We start from the raw sequence: 2,213 nt of genomic DNA, 5'->3' as shown, positions 1-2,213 counted from the left end.
CATTTTCAACTTCTATTCTAGTATCTTTCTCAATCTCATATGAGTAGATTTTGTTGCTGGTGGTAGTAGTTTTTGTTGATGGCGGTAGTATCTTCTGTTGGTGGTAGTAGTATCTTTTGTTGCTTACGGTAGTATTTTTCGTTGTCAGTGGTAGTAACTTTCTTTGCTGGTGGTAGTAGCTTTTGTTGATGACGGTAGTATCTTTTGGAGGTGGTAGTAGTATCTTTTGTTGCTGACGGTAGTATTTTTCGTTGTCAGTGGTAGTAGCTTTCTTTGCTGGTGGTGGTAGTAGCTTTTGTTGATGGCAGTAGTATCTTTTGTTGGTGGTGGTATTAGCTTTGGTTGCTGGTAGTAGTATCTTTTGTTACTGACTGTAGTATTTTTCGTTGTCAGTAGTAGTAGTTTTCTTTGCTGGTGGTAGTAGCTTTTGTTGTTGGCGGTAGTATCTTTTGTTGTCAGTGGTAGTAGCTTTTGTTGCTATCGATAGTAGCTTTTGTTGCTATCGGTAGTAGCTTTCTTTGCTTGTGGCAATAGCTTTTTTTGCTATCGGTAGTATATTTTGTTGTCAGTGGTAGTAGCTTTCTTTGCGTTGCTATCGGTAGTAGCTTTCTTTGCTTGTGGCAATAGCTTTTTTTGCTATCGGTAGTATATTTTGTTGTCAATGGTAGTAGCTTTCTTTGCCGGCAGTAGTATATTTTGTTGTCAGTGGTAGTAATTTTTGTGGTCGTTAGAATCTTCACTAATGGTCAGTTGGAAACTTTGTTGGAGTCAGGCCGGAAAGTTCGCCGGAGACCTCACCGGAGGTCAGCCAGAGACCATTTGTGATTATTGACTTTTTACATTAGTGGCATTTTTGTAAATATAAGAGAGAAAATCTAATTTTTTGGTTGGATGGCAGTCTGTAATTTTGTTGAACTTTAATACCTAATATAAGACTTTATTTAGGCTTGGGTGGACTTATGTAGGTAAAAATGTTTGGGTGGACCTATATAAGAGAAAATGTCTCAAAATGGACTTTTATGTAATTGGCCCTATAAAGAACCCTAGCTAGTATCGAAATGTTAACTATTGGTTTATTACCGTAATTAGAGCCTTAATATGAACTCTTGAAAATCCAACCTCCGCACTCTCACCACTCTCATCTTCCAACATATCAAGCAAAATGCTTAGAAAATCCTTGACCTCCTCGTCCTTTTCCTCTCCTCCATTAGTTTTCTTGTTCTTAAGTCTCAATTGTTCACGTTCCTTAACAACCTTCTCCACCAATTCATCAAACTTGAGATGCGTGTCATCAATTCTCTTCCCAAACCCTTGTAAGTCCAGTTTCTTCCACACCATATTAAAATCACACAAGTTCAACTCTCCGAAGATCCTCGTCGCCTCTCGAACCAACAACCTTGCCTCCTCAGCCCGCTCTGTGCTGCTCGAAGCTGCAGTGGAGTACTTCCCAAGCATCATCTGGCCTATAATGTTGTGGCAAAGCCTCAGCAGCTCTTCGCTGAGGTTTATAGCCAGACAACTCTCGGCTCTCTCGGCCAAGAGTCTTAGGAGCCGAGAGTACTCGTCCGCCCTAATGGAATGAAACTTGCCCACGCTACGGCTGCTGAGGAGCTTGTTCACCGTCACCTTCTTGATAAACTTCCAGTCTGGTCCGTAGGGAGAAAATGCCAAGGAAGAATCGTAGGTTATGCGTTCGATGGCGGCGGACTGAGCGCAGGATACAAAGGAGAGTTCATGGGTTTTGAGGAACTCTTTTGCGAGCTCGGGCGAGGTCACGACCATGCATGGGACGGAGCCGAGACGGAGAGAAAATATGGGACCAAACCGGAACGAGAGGGCTTGGAAAGAGCAGTGGATGAGAGGGCCAAGGAGATGGAAGTGACCAATTATGGGCAAAGCTAAGGGGATTGGAGGGAGGTGTTGAACACGATAAGTGTGGCTTAGTACTCTCCTAGTGAAGAAAAGGAGAGAGACAATTCCTAAAGCAAAGAGTAGGAGTACCTCAAGTGCCATCGATTCTAGCTCACTAGGCTGTAAAAGGCTTTGGTATATGTTCTTGTTAATTTGATCAAGAACACATGCCAGCTATTTGAAGAGCGAAGGCAAGCGAGCCTTGAGAAAAAGAAAGAAAATAAATTAATATGTCACTTGCCATCCAAGCTAAACATGAACGATTACATGCATATATATATATATACAGTTTTTATCCAGAG

General features: G+C 42.0%; 1 protein-coding gene across 1 annotated transcript in view; it reads right to left on the bottom strand.

Moving 5' to 3' along the window:
• The window catches only part of LOC101297174 (licodione synthase-like), an 8,101-nt gene extending 6,088 nt beyond the window's left edge, over positions 1-2,013 (bottom strand). Inside the window, exon 1 of the mRNA XM_004305175.1 lies at positions 1,081-2,013. Coding sequence (XP_004305223.1) covers positions 1,081-2,013 — 933 coding nt within the window. The remainder of the gene's footprint in view (positions 1-1,080) is intronic.
• Positions 2,014-2,213: the final 200 nt, after the last annotated feature.

The sequence above is a fragment of the Fragaria vesca genome, linkage group LG6 (assembly GCF_000184155.1).
Source record: "Fragaria vesca subsp. vesca linkage group LG6, FraVesHawaii_1.0, whole genome shotgun sequence".
NCBI lineage: Eukaryota > Viridiplantae > Streptophyta > Magnoliopsida > Rosales > Rosaceae > Fragaria > Fragaria vesca.
This window is presented reverse-complemented; position numbering and strand designations above follow the sequence as displayed.